Source organism: Idiotropiscis lumnitzeri, chromosome 4 (genome assembly GCF_059441095.1).
Source record: "Idiotropiscis lumnitzeri isolate Australia: NSW breed Sydney's pygmy pipehorse chromosome 4, RoL_Ilum_1.0, whole genome shotgun sequence".
Taxonomy (NCBI): domain Eukaryota; kingdom Metazoa; phylum Chordata; class Actinopteri; order Syngnathiformes; family Syngnathidae; genus Idiotropiscis; species Idiotropiscis lumnitzeri.
In genome coordinates this window covers 24325804-24351993 of record NC_142394.1, presented here as the reverse complement: position 1 = coordinate 24351993, position 26190 = coordinate 24325804, and the positions used below count along the sequence as shown (strand labels likewise).

Sequence of the window (26190 nt, the reverse complement as noted above, 5' to 3'; positions counted from 1 at the left end):
TGTTGGTGTTTCACAAGATTAATTTGTCTTCTTTCAATTTAGTTTGATTGAGAAAAAACTCAACCAGGTTTTTTTATTTAATATTATGAAATACATAAACACACATACAATACAGAAACACAATTACATAAGCATACATACAATAACTGCACCATAGTTGAAATTTGAAGTGGGATTTTAGGCTGCCTCTAACAATTATTTTTAAAGTTTACTGACTATTCTGTAAGGTGACTGAAACAAGAGGTACTTATAGTTTTACTCAATTATTGCTTTCTGGTAGCCTACTCTATACAAGACTGGATTTTATTTTTGTTTAATGACTGTCCTTTTACAATCACAATAATTTTCTCTAGTTGCCAGGACAGGATCCAGGGAGGGATTCCTTAAAAGTTGGTAGTATAGTGAATTGGAAGTTTCAACTGCGTCCACTTAATTTTAGAAACCTATTAATGTGTAATCTGGCGGCACGGTGGACGACTGGTTAGCACGATGGCCTCACAGTGAGAGACAGCATCGTCCGTGGGTTCAATCCCAGCTCCGGCCATCCTGTGTGGAGTTTGCGTGGGTTTCCTCCGGGTACTCCGGTTTCCTCCCACATTCCAAAAACATGCATGGCAGGCCGATTGAACACAGTAATTTGCCCCTAGGTATGAGTGTGAGTGCGGATGGTTGTTCGTCTCTGTGTGCCCTGCAATTGGCTGGCAACCAGTTCAGGGTGTCCCCCGCCTACTGCCCAAAGATAGCTGGGATAGGCTCCAGCACCCCCCCGCGACCCTAGTGAGGAGAAGCGGTACAGATGATGGATGGATGGATTAATGTGTAATCTATATAAACTGGAGCCGTTGATATGGATTATGGATTATACATAAGTAATACAATAATAAAAAGATATCAAAGACTAATGAAATTTATATGACAAAAAGAGAAAAACTAAGCAGACAAATTAACAGATGTATTATTTTCCCCCATTACAGAAAAATAAATCCGAGAGATTTTTTTTTTGGGATGTATTTAATATCATACACATGCACGAACACGAATAAAACTTTGATTTCTGGTCGGAATCGTACTTAAATAACACATTTTAAAAAATGATACGTCAAAATGAAACCTTCCGAAACCCTGCTGCAAGAACCAATCAAGCTTTGACATCCGTTGGCATCTTGACCAATCAGCGCCGTCCACGAGTTGCAGCTCTCTGTTTGACCAATCGGCCGGTGACAGTTGACAGGAAACGTCTCCATGTCCCTCTCCTTGACCAATCGGCAGCGGGCATGGGCGGTTCCTGACGCTCTCCGATATTCCCACGTGATTGTGGACGACAGTTCCCAAGCAGGCGTCAGAGGTGAGTTGACTGAGCGGATAAATGACACTTGATCACTACACGCGTACAACGCATGGAGTCTTTTAAAGCGTCGCTCGGTTTCCGCTCTACTTGTGTGATTTCGTAGTGATGGAAAAAAGTCGAGTCGTGGGCTTGCCTTCGAGAAGCTGTGTGATGTGAAACCGGCAGGCCCGCTAATGCTAACGTGCTGCGTTATCCGATCGTGTCGCTAGTTAGCCAGCTAGCTGCACATGTTTGGCTTTGGACGCTCTTTTAACTTTTTGACGTACACGCGAATTAGGGTAACGAATGCAGCCTTGATTTCCATTAAAAGGCTCCGTGGCGGCATCAAAGATGAAGCAAGGCCAGACTAAGATGAGAGCTGGCCGTGTTAGTTCCGGCACGGCAATATTCCGTTTTTAAACTATTATTTGTACTGTTTAATTATCCCAATCAATCCGAAAGCATTTTCTAAGCGATCTATTGATGTTCATTCATTACTTTCAAGGGTCACCCCGTGACATGTGACAATTATTTCCAGGGGTACCTTTCAACACACGCATAATTCGGATTGTAGACAACGGTGATATCGCGATATTAAAATTGACACGGTATCATCTTCGTCATGTTAGGATATTAAAAGATGCAAAAAAAAATCCAAGCCCCAACACAGCTTTGTGAACTACAGAGACCATGTTACTTTGAGCTGCTGCAACAATAGGTAAACTTGACAATAAAATGCTTGCCAAGTCCTTCCTTTCCTTGTCACTGCTCTTTTTCTATGTATAAAACACAATATTGTGTTGTTGTTTTTTTTCTCTTACCATATCCTGAGGGTCTTATCATATCGCAGCATTTTGATACTGTTGTCACAGCCCCAAATAAGTGTTGCAGAGATGTATCTCAAATTTATGTAAACAAATATATCTATGGTTTTCAGATCCACAAATATCCATGATTTGCAGAACCCAGGCCAAATTTCACAGAGGATGTCATTTTTGACCCGATGTTCCGCGCTTGCTTGGGATGACGTGAATTTGTTCCCAGCCCTTTGAGGAACCGTGTGGCGTCCTCTGATTATAATCTGCGAGCTTGTTGCTAGGAGACCAGAGGCCGGTCCACGTGTTTGGATCCAGTCTGTCCAGTGGATCCGGTTCAACTTAGTCAGCGTGCCTGTTGATGCCAGAAAACTGGCACACAAATTCCTACGTTTGGGAAAAAAAGATTGAGAGAATTGGTGTTCTGTGAAAGCAATGTGCTTCAGACACGGTTATAATTCTAAATTGTAGGCTTTTGTCTGTATCGTATTAAAGCGGTCCATCTCATATGAAAAAGTAGTCACGATAACGGTGACAATCGGAATTGTTGACCTTTAATTTGATTTTCAATATTTTTTCGTGAAACTTGTTTTTTTGCGCAGAACATGAACAGGCTGCAGCTGATTTAAATTTCTGGTAAAGAGGCAAAGTTGCCTCTGTAAGCTAATGGGTGAATCACATGCTAACATGGTTAACTTCAGCAGTAGTGAGCTACTTGCTTGTTGCGGCAAATAACGTTTTAACCTCTGATGCGAATAGAAGATGCAATTTTAACATAGCTTAGCTACATGCCAATTAAGCAGTTATGTTGATGGGGCAACATTCCCACCCACGGTGATATATGCTCATATGAAAATCAACTAATTTCTCATAAAACTCTCATTGCGTTTACCTTTTGGTACCTCTTTTTGATGTTTCAAAGCGCGTTCTACTAAGAGAGAACATTTTGGGGAAAAGAAAGACCAAAGAACATTCTTGTAACCTTTTAGTGGTACCAGTTGCATCACATCTGACCTGAAGCTACTTCAATTTAGAGAAACGAAGCTTCAACAAACTAACCATGATGTTGTTTCTCAAATGATGGCCAGAAAAGACCTTAAAAGCTTTTTGTTATGGACCACGCCCACATTTCTATAAAACACACAAACACGGCACACAAACACTGAGATGAGCGCTTCTGTGTGTGTGTGTGTGTGTGTGTGTGTGTGTGCCAGATGGCTGCCATGCTAAGCTAACGTCTGCATTCCTTTTGCCAATCTCGCTAATCCCATTAGCCTGATTAGCGCCTGCAGACTAAAAAGCATATCTTAGGCCTGCACCGCCAATTTATTGACAAATTGTGACACAGACATGCGAGTCATTAATTTTTTTCTTTGTTCCGGTCAACTTGCCATCATCTGTCATTTCTTTCATGCGACCACAACGGCCACCCCTTCAGGCTTGTGAATGCGTTCACATCTTTGTATGGGCATGTCTGCGTCAACGCATGCGTGCGTCCCATGGTGCGGTGATGTCACGAGGGTGACTTGAGTGTCCTGTGGGTGCTCAGTTACCATGCCGCCCATCCATCGCTGCAGTAACATCAAACACGATTTTGTTCGCGGGTCATAAATAAAGCTTGTGATCTCATCATCCCTTTCGCTTCTCGCTTGCAGACGATGGATCGTACGGCGTGGTTGTGCCTTGTCTTGGCGACGGGTGTGCTTTGCCTGAGCCTGGCGCCGGTGTGTGCGGCCCACGACCACGATCATGATCATCATCATGATCATGACGAAGACGTGGAGGATATGGACGTGGAGGACGATGACCTGGACCTGGAGGGAGGCCACGAAGAGCTGGAGCACGACCATGACGCCCCGGCGGCTCCCAAAACTCCGCATGTTCCCAGTGTAAGTCGCTTGTCCGCCTGCTTGTCGTTGACGCATGTCAGTTATGTCTCACGATGTTGTGGCGGCGGTCGGTGCAGGTGACCTACAAGGCTCCAGAACCAATGGGAGAACACTACTTTGCGGAATCTTTTGATCGCGGAACACTGGACAGGTGAGCAGCAACTTTACAGTGATGCCTTGAGGTCATGTTTCCTCTTTGAAATGAATGGAAATGTTACCGTTTGCAGCTTCACCCCGAAGAACAACAAAATGTTTTAATATGTAGAGCCTGAGCAGTATTGTTTTTTTTGAGGCAATGAATTGATCTTTATTTTAATTTATAACACATTTAAATGTAATCTTTACTTTACTACCTTTCTGTATGTTGCAGGGGTTACATTTAGAGGTGCAAAAATTTATTGATAACTAATGAAATAATTTTTTTAAAAATGGAGTAATTGTTTAAATCCATTTTTTTTAAAGTAAAATTTCTTAATTCTGAGTTTTTTTTCTGAGTTAAAGCTTCTTGCTTTATGGGAAACGCACACTTTGAATTACCGCAACACATTCTGTGAAATCTTTACATATATATGATGTGCTTCAACTTTAACTTTACGTCCATTCACTGGCGGTGATCTCTTATCTAGAAAATAGAAATAGAAATCCCTTTATTGTCATTGTACTCAAGTGTGCAACAAGATTATCTAAGATTATCTAAAATGGCGCATCGCTGCCATCTACTGGTGGTTGTGCATCATGAATAATTTCCAATCTTAGAATTCACAGAGCACCAGACCACCACCCCCACTTCTCCCACAGTGGGAAAAAAAAATGCACGTTTTTGGCAATTTCTCTGACGGTTTTCCCTCATCTTCCAGCTGGGTGTTGTCCAGTGCCAAGAAGGACGACACTGATGAGGACATCGCCAAGTATGATGGTGGGTGTGCCGCGCTTACAGTGATGATGATCATGATAATGACGACTCTGACAATGTTCTCCAGGCAAGTGGGAAGTGGAAGAGATGAAGGACAGCAAGCTTCCCGGCGACAAAGGTCTGGTGCTTAAGTCGCGAGCCAAACATCACGCCATCTCCGCCCTACTGCTGCGTCCGTTCACTTTTGACACCATGCCGCTCATTGTTCAGTAAGAAAGCATGATCCCGCGCACACGCGCTGTTGAAACGCCCTGGAGTGTCAGCCGGGATTGTGACGAAGTTGTGTGCGTTCAGGTACGAGGTGAACTTCCAGGCCGGCATTGACTGCGGCGGCGCTTACATCAAGTTGCTCACACAGACGCCTGAACTGGACCTGGTCAGTGTCGACACACTTGCGCATACAACTCATTCTGGAAAACTGTGTTTATAGTCAGTGTTTGAAACGTTTTTAACTCTTTCGAAAAGGATGTCTTTCCTTATTCATTTAGGATTTTTTTCTTCATACTTTTAACGTACATAAAGTGCTCAAATATGTAAAACAATCTTCAAGGAAGTAAAAAAATGTGGCTGATGCGGAAAAGAATACATTAAATGAGACGAGCCTCCCCAACTCTTGAACTCTTTTGCCACTTACAAATCCAAACTCAAAACTCCCCAATTGAAGACCACCTCCTCACTATTTTTGTTGATAATTCTGCTTTTTACTGGTATTTTATTGATGTACAATGTCCTTGAGTGTCTTGAAAGATGCCTCAAAATTATCTGTATACTGTCAATCCTGGATGTACTTCCTAATTTGCATGCGTCTGACGTGTGTGCGCAGGCCCAGTTTGTGGACAAGACAGCCTACACCATCATGTTCGGACCGGACAAATGCGGCGAGGACTACAAGCTGCACTTTATCTTTAGACACAAGAATCCCAAGACAGGCGAATATGAGGAGAAACATGCCAAGAAGCCTGACGCTGACCTGCGCACGTACTACACTGACAAGAAAACGCACCTCTACACCCTCGGTCAGTTCCCGGCACACACACCCAAGATTCTGTACTTGAGACTGACTCGTGTGTGTGTGTGTGTGTGTGTGTTGCCCTCAGTGTTGAACCCTGACAACACGTTTGAGATGCTAGTGGACCAAACGGTGGTGAACAGCGGCAGCCTGCTGGCGGACATGACCCCCCCGGTCAACCCCACCGCTGAGATTGAGGACCCCGACGACCACAAGCCTGAAGACTGGGACGAGAGGCCCAAGATCCAGGACCCGGATGCCAGCAAACCAGAAGACTGGTCAGTAAAAAAATGACAGTGCCCCCGAATTATTTGTGCTTGATTACTGGGGGGGGGCATTAAATTGTATAAAGGTGAACGTCGCAAGTTTTAGCGATACTTCACCAAAGTTTTCTGTTTTGGGGTTTTCACTCAATTAAACAACATTGAGGTAATATCAATTTCACATCACTACTGAATCTAATGTAATGATTTGCAACATGTTTGCGGTAGTCAAGAGAACCCTTCATTCGCAGTTCTTCAGTTGTCACCTCCAACTGTTTGTGATACAGCGCCACCCTGTCATTGTGGTGTAACAGTGCAACTGCAGTTCAAAATGACATCACCGTTTTCACAATGTCCCAAAGCGTTGAATGCTGGAAGAACCTTAGCTTTTCTTTTTGCATCTGGCAGAATGCTGTGGATTCCCGGATCGGGGGTTTCTTCCTGATTTTTATAAGATGCTTGTTGATTCATGGCCCTTTTCTAACTCAAACGGCACCATTTTGTTGGCCTGCGCACAGGGACGAGGATGCTCCCGCTCAGATTCCCGACGAGGATGCAGTCAAACCCGAAGGCTGGCTGGACAATGAGCCCGAATACATAGGAGACCCCGATGCCGTCAAGCCCGAGGACTGGTGCGTTGCCATGGTGACCGGTCAGGTTAAACCATAGCTGCTGCGTCTCCACGTGTGGCCTGTGCGTGTGTGTCTGTCAGGGACGAGGACATGGATGGCGAGTGGGAGGCGCCTCAGATCCCCAACCCAGCCTGCGAGGTGGCACCTGGCTGCGGCAGCTGGAAGCGCCCCACCATCGACAACCCCGACTACAAGGGCAAGTGGAAGGCGCCCATGATCGACAACCCCAACTACCAGGTGTCCTGTCAAATTGTCGATGTGGTATCTCTTAGAAAAAAAAAACTTTGCTCTGGCAACATCTTCTGACGTATTTATTTGAGCATCATTTTTACAAAAGTGGTCACAATCTTGTAGCATCTTGCCATTGTGGACCTATGTTGGAGTTGAGTTTCATATGGATAAAAGTAGTACTTTTACGCCATCTCATTTCCACAGAACTGGAGTTTCAATTCAACATATCTTTTGCATGAGCATATCTTTATGAAATTAAAGTCAACTGAACTCGTCTTCTTTACGACCACCCAAAAAAAAAAAATAGTTTAGTGATAGGTGGGGTCAGGACAGTCTTTCATGCCTGACCTAGAATTGCTACAAATAGAATTTATGTTTCTATTTGGTGCGATTGTGACGTGGCTGCTTGTGCATCCCGCAGGGTGTGTGGAAGCCGCGCAAGATTGCCAACCCGGATTTCTTCGAGGACACGCACCCATTCCGGATGAGCTCCTTCAGCGCTGTGGGCCTAGAGCTGTGGTCCATGACATCCGACATCTTCTTTGACAACTTCCTGATTACAGATGACCGCAACGTGGCCGAGCGCTGGGCCAACGACGGCTGGGGCCTCAAGAAGGCGGCCGAGGGCGCTGCTGAGGTACCAAATTCACAGCTTTTGTCTGAAATAAATGACTTGTGACTGTTTTTTGGGGGCTGATTTTTGTCTTTTTCAGGACATGAAGAACTTTCTTGAAAATAGAAAACTTTTTCAAATATGTAAACCCTTTTTTTCCCCAAAAGTATGACTCATTTTTGAAAAATGTACAACTGTTTTTTAGGATATGTACATTTGGGTCATGCTGAACTTAATTTTTTTGTTATGAGCCAAAATTTCACTTGAGCTGGTAATTTCAGGTACAGAACACCACCACATCTCTCCAGTATCGTTATTTAAACGAGGATGCAAGAAGATACCTCTCAATGCGAAATCGTACAACTTTAGTTTAGGGAGACGTGTTAAAGGATTTGGACTTTTGACATTGACGTGACCCGACGAGTTTTGTGATGTCCCTTAAACGTGGTTTGCATTGTTTTGGGGCAGCCGGGCCTGGCAACTCAGATGATGAACGCAGCAGAGGAGCGTCCTTGGCTTTGGATTGTCTACGTGCTGACTGTGGCCTTGCCGCTCGTCCTCATCTTTGTCTTCTGCTGCACTGGAAAGGTAGTGCACATTAACACACTCACACACGCTTGTTATAGAAATCCTACATCTTATTTAATTTAATATTTTTGGGTAAATTAATTTTGGTTTTCCTCTCGACAGAAAATACACAATGTGAATTTAAGAAATAAAAACTTTTGATTTGATTATCAAATTAAAAATAAAAAGCGCCCTTGCTTCAATTTGCTTGTATTAACCTGAAAAAAAAAAGATCCACCACAAAGAAAGTTGGATTGACAAATTATGTCATCGATTCATGAATTGAAACTGCAATGCAAAGAAAAAAAAAATCAGCCTTGAATATGGCTGTTTTAAAAATGTAATAAAAGTTGCCTTTTTTTCTTAAACTTTTTTCCCCCCCTAAAATAAAGTATTTCCAAAGAAATGCTACTTTTGTCTAATGTGCTACTTTTTTCTCCTGAGTTTTTTTTGTGACTTAATTAGTGATCTTTTGCCTCCAACATCTTCTGTGTCATACATGTCACAAGTGGCTCCTCTTCTTGAAAGCAAAATAACGATGATGGTTGTTTGCATGCAGAAGAAGAGCGAGGTCCCGACCGCGGCGGAATACAAGAAAACGGATGAGGCTCAGCCTGACGTGAAGGAGGCTGAAGAGGAGGCCAAAGAGGAGGACAAGACCAGCCCAGGTTTGTGAGAGCACTGAGCGAACTTTTGCTTTAGCTTTCTTCCTTTGTGCTGGCCTGACCCGAGGCGTGAATTCATTCTTTTGTGCAGACGGCGAGCGAGAGGGCGAAGGGGAAGGGGAAGAGGTGGAGGACATGGAGGAGGATGAGGAAGCCAAGGATGAGAGTCCCGCTGACAAAGATGAGGCGGAAGGTGAAAAGGAAGAAGAGGAGAAGGAGGCGTCAGCTGAGGAGGTGAACAACAAAAACATTCGTTTGGACAACCTGCTGAAACCCACCCAAAAAAAAAATCACATTTTGTTCATAAAATCCCGACGACATTGTAACAGTTTATCTTACAGAAAATGCCACTGACCAAAAAAACAATCAGAATGACTTTTGCCAGTCTAGAGTGTGAAATTAAACTTTTAAGAACATGTTGACATATGTTTTAGATGTTCGTCAATTCAGTGTTTTGAAAAATAATTTTTCAGGTTCAACTTTCACTTTGTTACAAATTCTATCCTAAAATCGTTCAGCCTCCCTTTAAATTGTCCTTTAAAAAAAAAAAACATGGACGGGCCAGCATGTACTAGTTAGCCCCCACAGAAAATATGAGGTGCCTGGTATTGCTTTTTCTTTTTTTTTTTTTTTTTATATATATAAATAGCTCACCAGGCATGGGACATGGACTTGGTAAGAATTAAAGCCGAAGTATTTTATTTTAAGTTAGCATTGATACGGTTTTCGTAGTGTACCAAATAGTCAATAATTTGTTTAAAAATAAAAAGTTTTTCTTCAATGGGATAAAAATACTGTTTTTTTTTTTATTTACCCAGCTATTAAAAAAATAATAAAAGGACATTTTAGAGCTTTAGTGATAAATACCGTGATGCAGGTACATTTTTGCACACTTTTAAACATGGCGTCAAAATCTAAAATGGGCGAATGCCTTGTCCTAATTAGCATTTGGCAATATATATTTTTTTGTAAACACGCACACATCTATAGTCACATGGATATTTTTTTCCTTTGTGTCAGAAGCTGGAGGACGACGTTCTGCGAAGATCTCCCAGGAACAGGAAAGTCAGAAAGGACTGATCAGTCTCAACGCGCAGACCACCCCCTCTCCTGTCCCCCACGCCTCGCCCCCTATCCTTGGCCGCTCAGCCTCCACGCAGAAGCGGGCGTGAAAAGAATGAAAGCGAAATGCGCAGATGATTGCAGCGCCGACAGGACTGACTTAACGTAAGGTTGTTGTTGGTTTTTTTGTGTTTTTTTTTTTTTTTATTTTGAAAGAGATTATCCAGTCCACTTTCATCTTCCTCCATCATTTCGAAACGACACTAGAGCGGACTCCAACCCGTCACACTGGCGCAAGGACCGGCCGCCAATCGGACAACACCGGGATGATGTCCCACACTTGCTAATGCTAATTAGAACTCAATTGCGGTGAAACGATTAATCACAACCAGCTGTAGGTGGAACCTAATTGGATAGTTTAGAAACTGGCAACGATTGATTAGCTTTCTAATGATCGTCACGAGAATAAAAAAAAAACGCCGCAAATGCTGCTTCCATCGTGTGATCGTTCCTTCTGCCAACTCGTTGAGAAGCATGTCATTGTTCTTCCTCACACTATTCGTCACTGGCATAGATAGGTGAACAAAACTGGATTTAGAGTAACTCGAAAATGGTTTTCATGTTTTTGCTCATGATTTAATTTTCATTTCACACGAGTTGAGGAATTAGAAGCGAGAGGTCGCCATCCCCTTCTGCTCCTTACGGTGATGACATCACTCCTTGTCACTTGACGTCACAGTCCTGGCGTAAATCCATCATAAGATTGCAACCTAATCTGAAGGTTGATGGAAAAGGCAAAAGTTTCTGTTAATGTTTTTTTTTTTTTAATTTAATTATTATTTGATCGTTTCTTTTGACGTAGCTCTGCACTGAACGGGTAGTGGCTAAGTGGTACATCCTGTTCTGAGGCGCCACTCTGGCCGTGCATCTGTTTCGTTAGCTACTTATTTTTAGCCTTAGCTGTTCAACTTGAGTCGGCTTTCTTATTGTTTTGATTTTGTTTTGTAATCGGCTACTCATTCCCTATATGTAGTAAAAATTCTAGGAACTATTTATGTTCGCTATATAAACACCCCGATATAGCGATTAGCTTGTGGGGAATGGTGATTTTGAATACAATCATTGAATCCAAAATCATTCCTGACTGTCGAATCACGATATTGGGATTTTTATATAAGGGACCGCGATAGTTCCGATTGGTCCACAGGCGTCATTGTTGCGGTCATGTTGATGCCTCTTGCTAACACACTGTATATCGGGTCTACTCGCTAACCGCTGCTTGGTTGTTTTATTTTTTTTAATTATTTTTGATTTTTCAGTTTTAGCTTTTATGTTGAAACTAGCGTTGGCCCCACCTTTTCTTGTTGCTATACATGTGCCGTGGTGAGCGAGACGCCGCCGGAAAGGTCCAACTTTGACTAGAAATACTGTGACAGATGCCGATGTGTGTTTTGATGAATTAAAAGGCCAAATGGAAACATGAACTGTTGCTTTTCTTCTTCTTGGGGTTGCTTCACATTGTGTTTTGAACGAAACACTGAGCGCTTTTATCAATGCTCAACACATGAGCTCTGTTTGTGTTTTGGGGCGGGGGCAGCTCAACATATTTTCAACATAAAATCTCTATTAAAAAAATAAATACCCAAGTCATTTGAAGAAGTTGTAATCTGTTTAAAAAGTTCGGAAAAAGTGTACAAATTGTGTAAAATGTTTTGCATTTCTGTGTACAATGAGTATATTTGAAAAAAATATATATACAAATGGTAAAATGTTAAAAAAATACATTTCAGTATGAAAAGTCTTATTTTTTTTTATAAAAAATATTTTAAAATGCATCTATTATCCAAACCATTTAGAGTGTAAAGTAAAAAATCATTTAATTTTTTGGGTCAAACTAAGTATATAAGGGTTGTAAAAAGTGGCATTCTGTTTCAAATGTCATCTAAAAAACTGCAGCAAAAAATTATAAAGATAAGTGGTTTGGATAATAGATTGATGTTCAAGAAAAGTCATCAAACAAATGAATAACCACCCCCATTGTATAAGTAGGACTTTTCAGTCTCAAAATAAAAATAAAGCACCAAAAACGAAGGGAAAATATCTTTAAAAAAAGGTCAATGGAAAAAGCTACTTAGTTAAAAAAAAATAAGCATGAAAAAGTTATAAAACTTAGTCCTAAGAAAACCAGAACAAAGTGTAACATTATCTGAATTTCTTAAAATAAAAATAGAGACAGAAATGTGTTTTTTTTTCAATCAGAGTTTTTAAGAATATAAAATTTTTGGCCAAAGTCCAAAAAACAATTTGATGGCATTACAGTGTTACAAAATAGTTACATTGGTCGTCGGTCCACTCTCATCCGTCTATTGGTTGCATGCGCTGCCCATCACCAACGAGGGGCGGGGCGTGGACATTACTCTCCATCAGGGAAAAAAGAGAAAGTTACCAAAATGGCGTCAACCTGCCCGTCCGCTGGAAAACAATAGACGAACACTAACGGAGCCACAAGCGGCGCTAACCCGGGAGGACTACCGTAAACCTGCGACGCCCTATTGGCAACTAGCACGCTCCGAGTTTTCTTCTTTCTGGAGCTAGCTAACTCGCCCGGCGGACAGATAGGCTAGCAGCCAGGCAATCCCCGGAGCAGAGCTAGCCGAGCAGCTAGCCTTGACTACACTGAGGGAGGGTGGTAGGGAGGCGGGCGGCCGCAGGAGGAGGCGGCCAGGCGAACAAGCGGCCAGGCGGGCGGAGGATCAGCTGTTGCCTCAACAGATGCCGTAGAGAGAGCGCACGGCCCAGCCCCACGTTCACAGTAAGTCCCTTTTGTCACACGCGGACAATGTTGTCGTAGCCCCCGAAACGAAAAGGCCACCATTTTGTGCCCCAGCCGAGCCGGAAAGGCCTCCGAAGTTGGCGAACAAGAAAGTCCGCTCGAAAGAGTCGCCGAGTGGCTTAGCTCGCGTTAGCCTAGCAGACAGCTAACATCCATCGAGCGACTTAAGTTGCCACCGAGTTGACATGAAATTGCCCCCCTAAAAACATGCCCCGTGCCCCGTGAGCTCACTCGGGCGCTGGGGCCACTTCATTTGCCACTTTTTTTCCGGGCTGTGCAACTTCTAGCGAGTGGAGGAATGTGCTAGCATGTAAACACAACAAATGTTGCTAATGCGCTAGTTAGTTAGCTTTGTGGCCAACTTGGACGCGGCTTCTCGCTGCTCGTTTCCCCGGAGCTCGACCTCGCGTCTCGCTCCTCTCCTCGGCCAGGAGGCCGGCCGGCTGGCCGGTGGTTACCAAAGGCCGTAAGCGATCCAAAAGGTCTCCTCCAATGGAGCCAGCAGCACGGCTGGCTTTGTAAGGGGCGAGAGACGGACGGACGGAGGGGGTGCACGGACGCAAGTAGACACAAAAACTAATAGTAATAATAAGTGAGAGACACAGTCAGCTTTTTATGGACCTAACCTGAGCCCGCAAGCTTTTTTTTGTATTGATGATGGCGGATTTTGTTACACCGCGACACAGCGCGGTGATGGAGCGGCTGCGGCGAAGAATCGAGCTCTTCCGGCAGCATCACCACAGCCGCGAGAGACGCTACGACGCCGCTGCGCTGGAGAGTTTGGAGCTGGAGAGGCAACAGACCCTCGCCCTGCATCAACGCTGCCTACAAGCCAAGGCCAAGAGATCCAACAAGCATCGGCAGCCCCCGGCCAGCGCCGGGGATCAGGCCGCACAGAGGGCGCCCGGGGGCGCAGGAGGAGGAGGTGGCGGTGGCGGTGTCGGAGCGACGAGCGCGGAGCTCGGCGACGGCAGCGGAGGAGTCGCCGAGCAGACCCGAAACAGCACTCTCATTGCAGTGAGTATGACACCACCACTACTTGTACACTTATCTTCTATGGGCCAAAACTACTACTACTACAACCATCACTTATATCATTAATGTGACTACTACGAGTACTGTTATCACTTAAACTGCTTTAACTACTACTACAACAATTGCCTCCAGTATAACTACAACTCATATTACGACTATTAAAACTGAGTAAACCGCAATGCCTGGAGAGTGAAACAAACGCGTGAATGCTAAACGTTGAGTCAGACCTACTCTAATATCGCAGATGCCAGTTTAAGCAGCACAAGTTTACATTGGTAAAACTTCACTCCTCTGAGATTTCAAAGTACCAGTGAGGCCATGAGTTTGAAGCCGGAAGAGGCGTAGGAGTTGCCACCGTTGTACAAATTCCAAACACACACACGTCAAAATAGCAGCCTAAAAACCAGGGCGATATGGCACAATAGATGTTTTTATTCAATACTATGACTCATATAATATGATTGCACATCACAACATTGTTACAGGACTCTTTCCCTGTGCCTTTTATGCATAAAGTTGAAGTCAGGTGAGATGGCTCTTCTCCTGTTATAAAATTCTTCTTTGTGAATATATTAATTGTATTGCAAGCTACAGACAAGATCACAGGGCTACAATGTGCAGAATAACATCCATATAGCCTAGATAAATTGACAATTAGTTTGAGTCATATCTCCAGGACCAACTGTTCAGGGTGCATCTTAATGAGACTCCAGTCATGAATAATTCAGACCAGGGGCCAGTTTGTTACAATGGTTCGGAACCCGGCTAAATTTGCCGTTACAAGTGCTTGGCGCAACTGAAGCTTGCTCGTCAATCGGAAATCTCTTCTCGATCATACCATGGTCAACAGGCTTGCTTTCGGTGTCTGAAGATTCTGATTTGGTGGAGACCTATGCATCCATCACACAGTTGTCGGGGACTCCTAGATCTGCAGATGTACACTGAAAACATATAGAGAGGTAGAAGAGAAGATAAAAATCAAGATCGAGACAGCTAGATATCTGCAATTATAGATGGCAATGGAGGTGGAAGAGCAGACAAAATAAAAAGTGAGCAGTTCAAGCTTAGCATTCCACCCAAGCGCCATCATGAATATTTGGCATTTTTGTGCCAGAGTGAGGAGCAAGCATTAGCAGGAAGCATCCTTTACTCATTGAGTCTTTTGCTCGTCATGTTGGAAGCATTATTCTAATCAATTGTTTTCCTGATGAATCAGATTGAAAAAAAAAAACGCTGTCTTTTTTATATCTTTCTTCAAAACATGACATGCTATTAAATGGGCAGTGCCGAAAATGTATATATCTTTAAAGTTATCGTAATAGATGGCTGGTGACTATGTGCTAATTTCACAATTTCAAATACTTTAATTTGTAATACTGTAATACTAATTTGTAAATACTCTTTCATTTGAGCCTAAACTCCCATTTGGAGTGACAATAAGTGCCTCAAAGCGTTTTTGGAAGAATCGTTCAGTCTTCTTGTTGTCAAGTGACTTGAGGTCACTCAAGTTTGGGCGCGCAAGTCGACGCAAAAACAATCGGCCAATGGATGCTTGTTATCTTGAAAAACATCAAAGTCCCATCACCCTGATCTCAAGGCATCACTGGATTGACACGTTACTTGGTTTTCGTCTTCCCCTAGATTTACACACACAATGACATACTGGAGCTACGCAGCTCTAAATAGATCCAGATTGATTGATAGATCCAGATGAATTGAGATCGGAACTATAGAATCGAGCCATATGGAAAGATGGAGCCAGACCCAGAGGTCGGCTATAGATAGTAAATTAAACAAATAGATTGACCCAATCTACATCTCTAGATGCAGATGCTAGAGCCATCCAAGTATTTGGATCCAGATAGGAGCGGTACGTGTAGCCTTCAGCTGCAGTTTAACGTGCCATTGTGATAGACAAGCGTCGACACTGGGACGTTGTTGCCCCTTTCTTCAGGTCATCTCCGTGGCAACCAGGGGGGGTGGAGTCATACCAGAATTTCAAGTTCTGGAACTTCAATTGCACACTTGTTCAGCTCACTTTGACTCACCAAAAGCGCTCACACACACTCGCTTGTTACTGGCCCACTTGTCACATGACTTGATGGTGACAGCTAAAGAGGGAAGATTGTTCCTCCTTTGTCACATGTATAAAATCAGTGGAGGGCAAACGTTAATTTTTTCTTTTTGAAGCGGATAGATGGGCCTGATAATTTGTGGATTAAATTAGGAAAAAAATGCTCAAATGCAAGCTGTGTTATTTGATGACATTATTTCTAATGAATGTTGTCACAATTAACTAGCCAATTACTTTACAAAGAAACAACGATTGGCTACTTTCCACACAGACATTTGTATCTGCGATTGTTGTCTTCCAGCAACATATTCTCATGGAGATGTGGTCGCTTTAGCCTGAAAATTGAAAAGAATTGCAGTTTTATGTATTACTGCAATCAACTTGAGCACAGTGCTGCTTGAGGTTAGCAGCAACACAACTTCAAATTGGTGTTTTTAAGTAAATTATCTCTGAACAAATTCAATCTTTGTCACAGTGTGACACCATCTCTGATGATCATGAGGATTAGTGTAGTCATCAATGGAGTAATTGAGAGAACAATCGATTTTAATAAGGCTCCTTTGTGACAGCCCAACTTAATAGTAACTACTCAGATTCCTCGAGTCTAGGTATTTTGATTCATTTCAGTTGGGGAAATTCGTTTGATTGGAAGTCCTTCATGTGTTCATGTCATTTGTGATTTGCTTTGCAGCTACAGGAGACGGTGAAGAGGAAGTTGGAGAGCGCCAATTCGCCTCTTGGCCGAGAGCAGGTTAACGGCTTTTCAGACGGCTACCCGCACAGCAAGAAGGCCTGCATGGATACCTCCGCCAAGGCCAACGGCTCCCCTATGGACTCCAAGCTGGGCCTGGGCGATGCGCTGGCCTCCAACGGCACCCATGTGCCCGCCGTTGAGTTGGCCGCGGATGGCGCCAAGGAGGCGGCGGCCGACTTCCACCGCAAGGAGATGAAGCAGGAGCCCGACGACATCCTGCCCATCATGCCGCCGTCGGCTGGAGGAAACAACAACAACAACCTGTTCCCGGACCTCAATTTAGATGAGCAGGAGTGGTCAGACCTCATGGAGGAGCTCAACTGTACCGTGCCCTACGAGGACATCCAGGACATCCTCAACGACGGCTTTGAGGACCGCAAAGACCCTCTGGAGATGACGCCCAACCCGGGAGGCGGAGGGGTGGCAGGCGGCCAGTCCTCCCAGAGTCTCCTTCCTCTGGATTTGGGAAGCGTGAAAGCAGAGTTCTCCCCGTCCGCCTTCGAGCAGGACTCGCGCACCGGGTCCCCCCACGTCCGCTCGGCGTCTTCCGGGCCTCCCCCTCCTCCTCACCCCACCAGCTCCCCAGTGGCCACTTCGTCCGCCTCCTCTCCGGCCGCGCCACCGCCCAGGCAGCACCCGCCGCCCCCTAACCACCTACTCGCCAAAGACCTGTCCCCCGCGCAGCAGCTTCAGCAGCTCGCCGCTCAACAGCAGCGGGCGCAGCATCTCCACAGCCAGCTGCAGCACAAACAGACGCCGCCCGCCGGAGCCAAGTTCCACAGCCAGGGGGGGCCCCATGCGCACCCCCCGCCCTGGACACAGATGGCCGCACCCTCGCAGAGCCCGCTAGGTGCGGCTTTCAGCGTGGATAAGCCGGCCACCTCCTCCTTGTACACGCAGGACTTCAATTCCGGTGCGCAGAAGCAGCGCCTCATGTCCGGCCAGCCTCCCAAGGGCTCGCCCAAGGCGGGGGTCAACAGCTACATGTCGGGGGCCCCCAGCCACCCCAGCTTGATGGGCCACCCGGCTCAGGGGCCACCTCTCAACCACGCGCCCGCATCGGGGGCCCAGGCGGCCATGTTGAGCTACAACAACACCAAGCCTCTGTCCCACTTTGAAGCTGGCCCCGGTCCGCCCCGACCCCCTAACGGCCAGAACCAGAACAAGGCCGCCCTCCTAAGCCTGCTTAGACAACAGCAGCAGCAGCAGCAGCAAATGAAGCAGAAGAACAACATGAACTTCCGTCAACATCTAACACACTCGCAGGTAACGCTCACACACAGTCAGACATGCATTTGGAATTTCCGACTTCAACTCATTAAATATATAATCATTTACTTTTGTGGTACAACAATTAATCACTTAAGTATCAAATAATCAACAATCCAATTAATCAACGAATAATTTGATCATTTTTTAGCGACCCTGTTGAACTTTATATAGTACAAATCCTGGAAATTTCAGCCTCTTAACAGGAAATCCAATTTGTGTCATCCTCCATGGAAGCAGACTAATAATTGTCTTGTTTTTTGTTTTTTTTTCCAAAATAAGACACTGGCAAACATGTTTTCGTTTTTAGTACATTAGTCAACATTTTTACATTTTTTTTTTTTTTTTTTTTTTTTAAACCTTCACTCCAACTAGTCGTCAGGGTTAAAAAATGAGGCAAATTAATTTCTAATGTATCACATAACTGCTTACTTATACTGTAGGAGCTCATGGCTAATATTAGCCCAGTAGGTGATTGGGCAAGAGTTTGTCCTGCAGGTGGTGCTAGACACCAGTTCCAGCAAGCTGCTTGAACATGTATAAAAAAAAATACATCTTTCATTAGATAATGAAAACGTCATTTCTTTAGGTACATGTTAAATACCACAATAATATCGATCTCGCTGAAGTCAATATTGTATATCGCGTGTTTTTCTTATATCAGGCAACCAGAACCAAATACCCGTTTCGAGATACGGAATTGACAGCGAGACCATCTTACCGAGTCTTTATTGCTTCAGTGCTCTTGCATCGAGACAGCTTACAGCTTTCTTGAAATCTGATATGATAAGTTGAATTTTTAAGATGTGCCGTCCACTTTTACAGACTGTCTCATCTTACATGAAACAAAGTGAAATGTAGTAAGTGGTAAAACCCTTGATTTGTTTACATTATTGTTGTAATCTGCGTTATGATTTGTCCCCTAATTAAATTGCATTTGCTATTTTGACATAAAAAAATAAGTTTGTTTCCCAAAAGCTTACAGCCCTAGCAGCAACAAACCATTTTTATATTAATCGCTTAATCTATCGATTTTGTCAATAAATCCGATTTTAAAAAATTAATTAATTAATTAAATTAAACATTTGAATATCAATTTAATTTACTTCTTTAGTTCGGAATATGTCAGAAAATAGGCAAGAATGCTGATCGTTGTTTTTTAAAGTCAAGAAAAATGTTTTATTTTGATTGAACGCAAGTCTGCTTTCATGAAGGACGACAAAGTGGATAGTGTTTACGGTTGGGGACTTGAAATTCTGATTACTTTTAAAAATTGAAATTGAGAAGTTTAAATGATTTATCTATTCTCTTCGAACTCTTAATTGTTGCACCTTTATTTGGCTTTGTGTCATCATTAAACATTAGCAAATAAGCAATAATCTGTTGATTAAAAAAAATAATTGTAAAAGTAAGATTTTGCATTAAACTTAATTGCAGAATAAATGTTCATCCGATTAATGGATTCTAATAGTATTGGATCGCTGCGGCCGTACTTCTTTTGTCCTTGTGTGGACGTCACGCTCTAACTGTGTCTTCTTGTAGCAGGACCAGAACTCGTACCCGGCTCCTCCACACGGCCCTAGTCCCGCCGGCACCCTGACATCCGCTCCGGGCAGCGGCGGAATGACGGCGCCGCACGTGCCCAACACCATGGCAGGTAACCACGGCAACGCGGCTTACCTCGGCAGCCAGGCGGCGGCGGCGGCCCTCAAACAGCAACAGCAGCAAAAGCTCCTGGAGCAGCAGAAGCAACAGTACCTGCAGAGACAGCAGATGATGGCAGAACAGGTCACTTTCCACTACATTACTAACAAAGTGGCTCGTTCAGAAACTTTCAATGATTTCACTTGCGACCAATGTCATAGTTGACAAAAACCAACCGAATACAATCAAAATATCAAATCATCAAACAAGAGTGTTCTTTAAAAAAAAAAACATGACTAACTACAACTACATTATACGCTACAAAAAAAATAAAAGTCAAACTTTGACGGTTAATATGTGATGTGAGACTTATTAAGACCCGCATGCAACCTCTGGCCGCACGCTTGACAGTGACCAATCTGGTTTTGGTGTTGCACCATGCAGGAAAAACAACGTCAACAGGACCAGCAGCTCCAGAGACACCTGACCAGACCACCCCCCCAGTACCAGGACCAGCCCGGACAGACGACCAATCAGAACGCTTTCGCCCAGGCCCCCGTCAGCCAGTTTACAGGTCAGAAAATTATCACCATAAACATCGTTAATATGTGCTCAATTCAATTTGTAATTTTCAAATCCAATCCAAAAGCATTTGTTTCTACTGCACATACAATAATCCCTCATTTATCGCGGTTAAACAAAAAAGGAAAAATCACAAATTAGAGGTTGATATTTTAATTATTATTATTTTTTTAATTATTATTCAATTACGCCGTTGCGAACCTCGGACATGGTTCCCAACTTTCTAAATACCTGATACACAACAAGCAGAGCTTTCAAAATACAAAATGAAGAATGAACGATAAGGAATTTTTAAATAACTCAATCCTGACACCAAACAAAACAATAATGAAAATAAACAGATGGTCCTTGGTAAAACATTTGCCATAGTTTACCAAAAACTGTTGTATTTTTCACATTGTTAATGTGCAACTAATGAGCACAACTGTGCTACATTCTTTGGCGAGACTTCGTGGCATCTTTGAGCTCTATTCAAATAGCTCAAAAAGCACAGATATGATTAACGGCAGCGTTGCTGCACAAGTTTATATGGCTTAATACGCCAAAGACAACACAGTGAGAAAGTGGTTAGTATGTTTGCTCCACAATTTTAAGCTTTTGGGCTCGGGCCTTTCTAGTGTTCTTCACACATGCCAAAAACAAAATGTGTTTTTTCTTTTATTGGAACAGTGCGATGCAAATGAGCCAGTGCGCTTGTTTGCATAAAATCCGTCTGTTTCGTCGTTGACCTCAATGTCACTTCTCCCTTTTTTCATTTATATGCAAAGAATAAAGTGCGTGGACTTGACAGACGTCACTAAAATATTATACCCGGATGTCATGTCATCCTTGTGCCTCACACTCGACGCGTGACCAATCAACGCACTTTTAAGCCGCCTGTTACAGTAGTGGAACAATTGGATGTGCTAATGTTATTGCGTCACCAAGATTCTCATCAAGGACACTCGGACTCTGGTGCAAAAAAAAAAAAAAAAAAAATTGGATCGGCTTGTCCCTGTTAAAGATTTGCGATTTTTTTTCCCCCAAGGGCTGCCACGAATTATATATATATATTGTTATATATTTTATAATAGTGCTGCCACTAACAACTATTTTAATACTCTATCAATCTCGACAACCATTTTGAGAATAGATCACTCGTTAGGGGACCTGGTTCGACTTAACATGATCCAAAAACACTGAATTTCAGTGTGCTATTGTATAGGAAGTTGAAAACAGCCAAATAATATCTTGGAAAGCTTTCATCTTATTGATGCGACTAACGCCACTATGCTTTGTCCGCCTTCAGCTTCGTCGCAGTCGCTGGCCAGCGTGTCTTCCATGGGAGGCCCCGCCCCCTCGGGCCAGCGCATGTTCCCTCAGTCGCAAGGCATGATGGGACTCAACATGGCCTCCGGCACCATGACGGCAGGTGGCGCAGCTCCACCGCCGACGGTGAGTCAGTCGGACCTTGGGCTGGCGTCGTGCGGCGGCGGAGCTGGCGTGGACGTGCAACAGGTGCTGTACAACAACATGACCCTTCACCCCAGCAGCGGGCACGGCGGCGGGCACGGTGGCGGCCACGTAGCCCAGCAGCGCCAGCCCCTGTACAGGCACAACCTGCTGGCCCAGCAGCACCTCAACAAACAGCCCAACGCTGCCGCCATGTTGAAACAGCAGCAGCAGCGGCAGCAGCAGCAAATGGCCGCTGCCCGCATGCCCGCCAACATGCAGGCCGCCCAGAACGCCGTATGGCAGCAGCCAACGCCAAACGCTAGCTCTGGTCTTCCCCCCAACGCTTTCGCCAACGCCACAAACGCCTTCCACATGCAGCAGCAGCAGCAGCCTCGCATCCCAAAGATGCCCGCTGGAGCCTTTAACGCCAACCCCACCGGGCGGCCCGTGGCGGGCATGATGCAGAGCGCCCAACAGCGGGCACCACCCAACTCACAAGGCCTGGGCCCGCCCCAGACTCAACAGCAAGCCGCTCAGAACCACCCGACCAATCAGAACGTCCTCCCCGACCTGGTGGCATTTGGGGGGGCGGCCAGCGGCGGGCGGCAGGGCCTGGCATGTAACCAAGGTTACCAGGTCAGCAGGACGGCCAATCAGCAGCAGCTCTCCTTCGGCTACAACGCCGCCGCCGGGAGCTTCGCCGCCGAGAGCGACCTGGTGGAGTCGCTGCTCAAGGGGCAGAGCGCACACGAGTGGATGGCTGACCTCGACGAGCTGCTCGCCTCGCATCAGTAGACGCCAACACGCTTCCGCTGGCACTGTCTGGCAGCGACCCGACTGCGTCTCGTGTTGCGCCGCGGGTATCTCGAGCAGGATGGCAAGACAGGTCGTATGGTGTTTGGGTGTTACCATGTCACGCATATCACGTGGCATCACATGATATGAAATATTACATGTAGTGTCACGCGGCATGTTCCGTGACACGTCAGGCGACATCAATGACACATCGTACATGTGCCCCTGAGCGGTGTTACGTGATGTCGCACGATACATGTCGCATGATGTCAGGTGTGACAACTGACAATCATGTGACGTCTGTCATCATGTGGTGCATTTTGTGACACCACCTGGGGCTTGTTATGCAACACGTCACACCTGACATTCATGACGTTACATGATGTCAAATGTTACATAGCGCGTCACATCACACATCCCAACGGTGTCACATGACACGCTTGTGAGATGTTCAGATGAGTCATGTTGATACCACCTGGGATATATGTTGTGCAATGTGTCAAATGTGACAATCGTCACATGGCACCTGACAAATAATGTGACATCTTACATAGTGACATCACATGACACCACTTGTTACATGACATGTTGCATGACACCTCGCTCCATGAGGTGTCACCTGACGTTATGATCGCAGATTTTCGTCTTGAGCCTTCCTGTGTTGGGTTCTATAGCGACGCCGACTTCCTGAAACGCACCGATTGGTCGATGGACGGATCGTTGAGACTGGAAGGCGTTGCCATTGGACGACTGGCGCAGCTTATGTGCTGCCTCGTTCACGTGTAAATGTTTCTAAATCTATTTTTTGTATGTAATGTCGCGATCTGGACATAGATGTTATTTTTATATATGGCAGACCATTTTTGTAAGTATTTTCTACTTTTGATATGTTTGTGTGAAACAAGAAGATTATGTCTTGTAAATATACTTCTACTCCACAAACACTTCCGTGTGTGCGCGTGTGTTTGTGCGTATGCATGAGTGTGAAGATTAATCGCGTTATTTGCATGCGTTGCCAATCATTTGCCATCAGTGCTTGTGGCCCCGCCCACTCGAGGCCCCCCTATTGTCGGGACTGGTCGCTGGGCCGCACACTGAAGCGGACGCCATGGATGAGCAGCAGCATCACCTTGTCGGCCTGGCTGCCGTCACTATCGCCGCTGTCCTGGAGCAAGGTGGGCGGGGGGGCCATTTGGGGAGGGGGCGCTGTCTGTCATTCTAGTGAGGGCATCGTTGTGTAATTTAATTGGTGTAAAATTGCGTGTTTGTGTGAATGGAAGCTTTATTTGTGTGTAATTGTTTTGTGTTTGTGTAAAATGGAATTTTGTGTGTGTGATGGTTATTCATGTGTGACACAGAACCATCACACACTGTTTAACTGTTGTGTGTTAGTGTCATTTGTGTGCCTTTTTTAGTGTGTGTTGTCGTTTTGTGGGACGTGTGTTGATTGAGTTTCCTGATTTATTTGTCTTTGGCCTTTGTGCGTGTGCAAATTTTCCTTAATATTATGTGATGGTTAATTGTCTGTGTGTGCAACGTGTCTGTGTAATTGTGTTATTTGTATCAGTGGCAGTTGAGTTCATATTGTGCAGTGGTGGGCCGTCAAGGCCTTCTCTGCTGGCCTAAGAATCACAAAATCATGGTCATATTTTTCACATTGATGTCATATCATATCCTATTGTTGTAATTTTAGGTGAGTTTGTATCCAGGATGGCTGCCAGGATGGCCGAGTGGTCTAAGGCGCCGCGTTCAGGACCCAGTCTCCCCAGGAGGCCTGGGTTCGAATCTCGAATTTCCCCATTGTGGGACTAATAAAGGGAATATTATTATTATTATTATTATTAAGATAGCTTGTGTTGCCAGGCAGATTTCATTCATCTATTTGTGAGGCCTTGAGACGCAGTCGTGCGGGCATCTGTTCTGAGTGGGTGAAGGGGTCTCTTATAGTTGATAAACAGTTGTGATAGCCAATCAGATCACGAGTTGATGACCGTTAGGCCTTCTTACTGGCCTCGGGTTGAAGGTGTTGAACGCGTGTTGTGATTGGATACTCATTTGTGATTCAAAAATCTAATATATATTCTTGCCTTTTTAAATGACAATGGCCGAAAAAGGGAAAAGTGTGGATTTAATTGCAGATAGACTTTCGAGGCCATTTTCAAGACGGACCTTTCAAGAGAAGCTAGGTCGTAGTGCATAAGTGTCTTTCTGTATATTATTTCTTCGGCCTTGGTGTCATAAATGATGGTAATATGAAGGGTTTTTATTCAAGGTCGGCTAAGTAGAACATCACTAAAGGCCTTGGTATCAAATGCACGGCCCACCACTGATACTGTGCGTGTGATGGTCATCCGCGTATATGTGCACGCGCAGCGTACTTCTCCCTGCAGGTGATCAGCGCCCGGAGGAAGTTTGGCGTGGCCCCCCCGTGCACTAGTGGACCCGCCCACTTTGAGAGGGTCTTCAGGGCTCAGTAAGTGCATGATAACGTCAGTGTCCAAAACATGAGACGCCTGATTGCGACCTTCGCTTCTAATTGTGATAAACTCGCAGAGTGAATTGCTCAGAATATTTCCCCCTCTTCATCGCCATCTTGTGGACATCCGGGGTTTTCTTCAGCCAAGGTGAGGTCACCGCAAACCTCCAAGAGACGCGCTGCTTGCGGGGACGTGCGTGTTGAAACGCGTTTGTTTGTGCGTGGCCTCCAGGTGCGTCCTGTGTGTGCGGCGTGGCATACGTGTTGGCACGTCTGCGTTACTTTCAAGGTTATGCCGAGTCGCCGCAGCAACGGTCAGTTGGCACGCCATCATTATGATGACACCTTTATGAAACGCAGTGGCGCTTTGAGATATGAGCAACCTGGCTGAGAAGTTTTTCAAGAAACAACTTATGTTACGGTGCTAGTGAGCTCAACTCACTTGACAACGAGCGGCAATTTGTAAAAATATATAACCCTTAAAAAAAAAAACTTCAAACTGTTTTGGCCACTCCCATTTGATGTTTACTCTAAAACTAAGCAGAAAACAAAGCAAATGACAACTGGATTGTAAGCGCCCTCACACGTAGCCTCCACTAGCTGAATGCTATTAAATCCATTGCCACATGGGCTAATAATTACCATTTTTAACACCAACCGTGCAGACAGACAATAATGGCACATATTTCGAACGTCATTTGTGTTCATATCGAAGCGGAAATATACTTTGAGATATGGGTGATTTGAGTTGCGAGTGTGGTCGCGGAAGAAATTCACCTCATATGTCAAGGCGCCCCTGCACTTTGTATGGCTTGACATTGGTGACGTCATGACGTTGTTTGCATGTGTCAGCTTGCGTGCGCTCTACGTAAGCGCGGGCTTCCTCTGGCTGCTCATCGGCTTTTCCTGCGTTGGTGTCTTGGCGTCCTTCTGCAGACTTACTGCCGCCTCCCTCCTCAACTCGGCCACCTGACCTAGCGGTCTTCGCCTCAACGTCAGCGATTAATAAAATGCAACTTGCTCAACTTTCAGGACTTTATAGTTTTTTGCATCAAGCATTTTCAATCAGTTTTTCATGTGAACAATTTGCACAGTTTGAACATTAACTCTGCACTGAAATGTCGACGCGCATCAAAACTCTTCAAATAATGCTTTAATTCAATTTTGTACTTGGAATTCTGGGGGGGAAAAGTACCTTTATAAAGTAGTGCTTCTAAAGTGCTTTAACTTCAACTACAGCAATATTGTCCTTTTTATGAGTTGCAAAATCCAGCATGACATCTTAACTCAAGTAGTGAAACAACTTGA

General features: G+C 44.7%; 3 protein-coding genes across 7 annotated transcripts; all 3 read left to right on the top strand.

Moving 5' to 3' along the window:
- The first annotated feature begins 1268 nt into the window (after window positions 1–1268).
- canx (calnexin) lies at window positions 1269–11470 on the top strand. Of its 3 annotated transcripts, none has more exons than XM_088293993.1 (15): window positions 1269–1345; window positions 3798–4031; window positions 4109–4182; window positions 4889–4947; window positions 5012–5153; window positions 5239–5320; window positions 5768–5960; window positions 6042–6231; window positions 6735–6848; window positions 6929–7085; window positions 7501–7716; window positions 8161–8280; window positions 8819–8927; window positions 9016–9158; window positions 9948–11470. In XM_088293993.1, exons 2-15 carry the CDS (start codon window positions 3801–3803, stop codon window positions 10002–10004), a joined length of 1887 nt encoding a protein of 628 aa, XP_088150119.1. In that variant the 5' UTR covers window positions 1269–1345; window positions 3798–3800; the 3' UTR covers window positions 10005–11470. The 3 variants fall into 3 exon arrangements, with proteins under 3 accessions (XP_088150119.1, XP_088150118.1, XP_088150117.1); XM_088293992.1 differs by having other exon boundaries at window positions 9945–11470; XM_088293991.1 differs by having other exon boundaries at window positions 5768–6231; window positions 9945–11470.
- A 918-nt stretch (window positions 11471–12388) lies between these two features.
- On the top strand, window positions 12389–23350 carry maml1 (mastermind-like transcriptional coactivator 1). Of its 3 annotated transcripts, XM_088293627.1 has the most exons (6): window positions 12389–12798; window positions 13506–13836; window positions 16620–17948; window positions 19494–19739; window positions 20040–20169; window positions 21466–23350. In XM_088293627.1, exons 2-6 carry the CDS (start codon window positions 13513–13515, stop codon window positions 22404–22406), a joined length of 2970 nt encoding a protein of 989 aa, XP_088149753.1. In that variant the 5' UTR covers window positions 12389–12798; window positions 13506–13512; the 3' UTR covers window positions 22407–23350. The 3 variants fall into 3 exon arrangements, with proteins under 3 accessions (XP_088149753.1, XP_088149752.1, XP_088149751.1); XM_088293626.1 differs by having other exon boundaries at window positions 12389–13836; window positions 19497–19739; XM_088293625.1 differs by having other exon boundaries at window positions 12390–13836.
- A 142-nt stretch (window positions 23351–23492) lies between these two features.
- LOC148338660 (leukotriene C4 synthase-like) lies at window positions 23493–25913 on the top strand. Its single transcript, XM_088293630.1, has 5 exons — window positions 23493–23581; window positions 24780–24879; window positions 24960–25030; window positions 25115–25196; window positions 25735–25913. The coding sequence occupies exons 1-5, from the start codon at window positions 23515–23517 to the stop codon at window positions 25853–25855; spliced, it is 441 nt and encodes a 146-aa protein (XP_088149756.1). The 5' UTR covers window positions 23493–23514; the 3' UTR covers window positions 25856–25913.
- The last annotated feature ends 277 nt before the right edge of the window (window positions 25914–26190 follow it).

Bases quoted from the DNA above. Each gene is read 5' to 3' on its own strand.
- canx (XM_088293991.1), top strand. From the start codon at position 3,801: ATGGATCGTACGGCGTGGTTGTGCCTTGTCTTGGCGACGGGTGTGCTT. The intron at 8,281-8,818 runs GTAGTGCACATT...GTTTGCATGCAG, and splicing joins TCTTCTGCTGCACTGGAAAG to AAGAAGAGCGAGGTCCCGAC. The intron at 8,928-9,015 runs GTTTGTGAGAGC...TCTTTTGTGCAG, and splicing joins GGAGGACAAGACCAGCCCAG to ACGGCGAGCGAGAGGGCGAA.
- maml1 (XM_088293625.1), top strand. From the start codon at position 13,474: ATGATGGCGGATTTTGTTACACCGCGACACAGCGCGGTGATGGAGCGG. The intron at 13,837-16,619 runs GTGAGTATGACA...TTTGCTTTGCAG, and splicing joins GAAACAGCACTCTCATTGCA to CTACAGGAGACGGTGAAGAG. The intron at 19,740-20,039 runs GTCACTTTCCAC...TGCACCATGCAG, and splicing joins AGCAGATGATGGCAGAACAG to GAAAAACAACGTCAACAGGA.
- LOC148338660 (XM_088293630.1), top strand. From the start codon at position 23,515: ATGGATGAGCAGCAGCATCACCTTGTCGGCCTGGCTGCCGTCACTATC. The intron at 24,880-24,959 runs GTAAGTGCATGA...ATAAACTCGCAG, and splicing joins GAGAGGGTCTTCAGGGCTCA to AGTGAATTGCTCAGAATATT. The intron at 25,031-25,114 runs GTGAGGTCACCG...CGTGGCCTCCAG, and splicing joins CGGGGTTTTCTTCAGCCAAG to GTGCGTCCTGTGTGTGCGGC.